Below are 2,439 nucleotides of genomic sequence, written 5' to 3'. Positions count from 1 at the left end.
TTTTTTTTTAGTTCCATGTTGGACCTGATGTAGATACTATGCAACTAAATGCCATTATGGCATATTGAGTTTTTAGTTCCATGTTGAACCTGATTTAGTAGTACTTGTTAAGAACATAAGTGTCATTATGCCATGTTAGGTTTTTTTGGGGTTCAACTTGTGTTATTTTGGGTCTGAGGTATGTTACTCTGGATACTTATGGATTACGATTTCATGCTATGAGATAGGTGTTTCTATACAACTTCTGTTTATGCCAATTTTTTCATCAATGGCTTACCTTTCTTATATATAGCTTGCTCACAATTCAACAGCAATAACTCAGTAACAGAAGACTAATAAGAGTGCATCCATTAATTCATCTCAATTACAATTAGGAGAACATTACAAAGAAACAAAATTTCATTCTTAAACTCTTAAATTTGACCATTGTCTTCCTACTTAGCCAAACAAAGCAGACTCAAAACCAGATTTAACCCAAACAATATACAGATAACAATCAACAACAACTCAACCCTCTTCAGCTGCTCCTTCATGTCATTCACCACAGAAAGCACCATCATCATTCTATCCCTTTCCCGGCCATCACTACCCTCCTGGTTGATTCTGCTTTTCTTCTTTGGGTCTGCTATGCCCACCATGTTGCTATTCTCCGAAGAAACTTCTCCTTCCACACATTGCTCTTCTATTTCATCCAACCATTGAAAATACCCACAACGTCTTTGTGTGTTCTACCATGGCACAAAAATTTCATGAATCAGAGAAGATCGGAAAGTAAATCTGAAAAAGTGGAGAAAAGAAAGCCAAGAAGAATGCATCATTTCGTCACGTATACATCAACATTTTAAGCTTACCTTCCACATAGGGCAACGTAGAAACCATCTATCAGGGTTGCTACTTGTCTTCGACTTCAACGGAACCACCGGAAGGGGACAAAAACAACACCCATCGTAGATTTTACTATCAACTCCTGAACCACCATCAACGTCGAAGGGTTGAATGGATGAGTGCTTTCTCACGGTTCCACCTTTTTCACGAGACCTAGCTGCTTGCATCTTCCAGATTGGGATTGTGCTCTACGACTGAGCGAAGAAAGCAAAATTGGGTTTTAGGGCAAAATTAATTTGGGGCAAAACCAATGTTCAATTAGGTTAAGTTAATTTCCAGGTAGGATAAGCATAATTTTAATTACAAATTCCATCTAATATAAGACTAAACTTGTCAGCAAAAACCGGCGTCCACGTAAGCATCGTACTCACCGGAGCTATGTTCCGGCAAGCACTTGGACACGCTTAACAAAATTTTTAATCATTCAAGTACCTTTTTGTCAATAACAATAGTTGGGTACCAAAATGTCAGTGTTTGAATCTTTCGGGTACCGAATTGGTCATTACCTCAAATCTTTTATATGCATAATAGGGCTAAATTCACAACTCTTTAATGAAAAAAGAGTTATAGAGGCGGCTTCGATGTGTTAGGGACCAAAATCCTAAAGTCACTATTTATATTTGAGCATGACACCCATTAAACCCTAAAGTTCAAATAAAAATAGTATCTAAAGCCCAAACAAAGATAATATCTGATTTTATTCTGATTTAATTCTAAATAAAAAATAATAATGACTTATTCCATTAGCATTTATAACGGTAACAAAACGGGCAGAATCCGCCAAATTAAACTGTCAAAACCGCCAAAAAAGATAGGCCGGGACAAAATTTTGAACCTGCCAAACCCGCACCGCCAAATTGGTAGGCTTTGGCAGGGCGGGGCAGTTGGCCCGGCGGGCTGCTAATTTTTTTAGGGTATTTTGGACTTTTGTTCATTCATATACAATTCTTTGTCTCGTAGCCCACCAGCGTTCTTGTATCTCTCTTCGTCGCGACCTCGCCTCTCTCTCTCTCTCCCTCACAAGTCATAGTCGCGAAGCCGAAGGCTCTCTCTCTCTCTCTTAGTCTAGCAAACACCAGCGGCGACGATCCCCTCCATCTAGGACGCCCAGCAGCCAACCTCCCCCTCCATCCAATTGTCTCTCTCCTCCACTGTCAACGTGCACCAGTAACCTCTGTGTCTCAACTCAGCTATCAATCACGGCCCAGCCGCGGCAACGCTCCCCTAGCCAGCCAACCCCTTACTCAAGTAGTTTTTTCAGATTCATCCGGTTGAAGTTTTTTTTTTTATCTTTTATTGTTAAAATATTACCAAACTAGTTCTGTTGGGGAACGTTTGATTCCATTATAGGTGCTAATTTGTCCCTAATTTTTTGTTTATCCCTAATTCTTTTGATTCCATTCTAGTTCATTATTTTTTCATTTTGTTTGTCCTCTAAATTACTGTTTTGATTTTGAATGCTGGACTTGTTATATTTAATGTAGATTATTTAAAAAAAATAAAAAAAAAAGAGAGAGAGAAGGTGGGCCGGTCCTGTCGCTCGTCGCTCCACCC

The 2,439-nt window shown here is 39.2% G+C and overlaps 1 protein-coding gene across 1 annotated transcript; it reads right to left on the bottom strand.

The window, feature by feature from the left end:
* LOC107612472 lies at positions 343-1,060 on the bottom strand. Its single transcript, XM_016314164.2, has 2 exons — positions 852-1,060; positions 343-728 (listed from the first exon to the last, which is right to left on the bottom strand). Exons 1-2 carry the CDS (start codon positions 1,050-1,052, stop codon positions 435-437), a joined length of 495 nt encoding a protein of 164 aa, XP_016169650.2. The 5' UTR covers positions 1,053-1,060; the 3' UTR covers positions 343-434.

Source organism: Arachis ipaensis, chromosome B08, assembly GCF_000816755.2.
Source record: "Arachis ipaensis cultivar K30076 chromosome B08, Araip1.1, whole genome shotgun sequence".
Lineage (NCBI taxonomy): Eukaryota > Viridiplantae > Streptophyta > Magnoliopsida > Fabales > Fabaceae > Arachis > Arachis ipaensis.
Note: the sequence above shows the minus strand (reverse complement) of the source record. Positions and strands in the feature narration are given on the sequence as shown.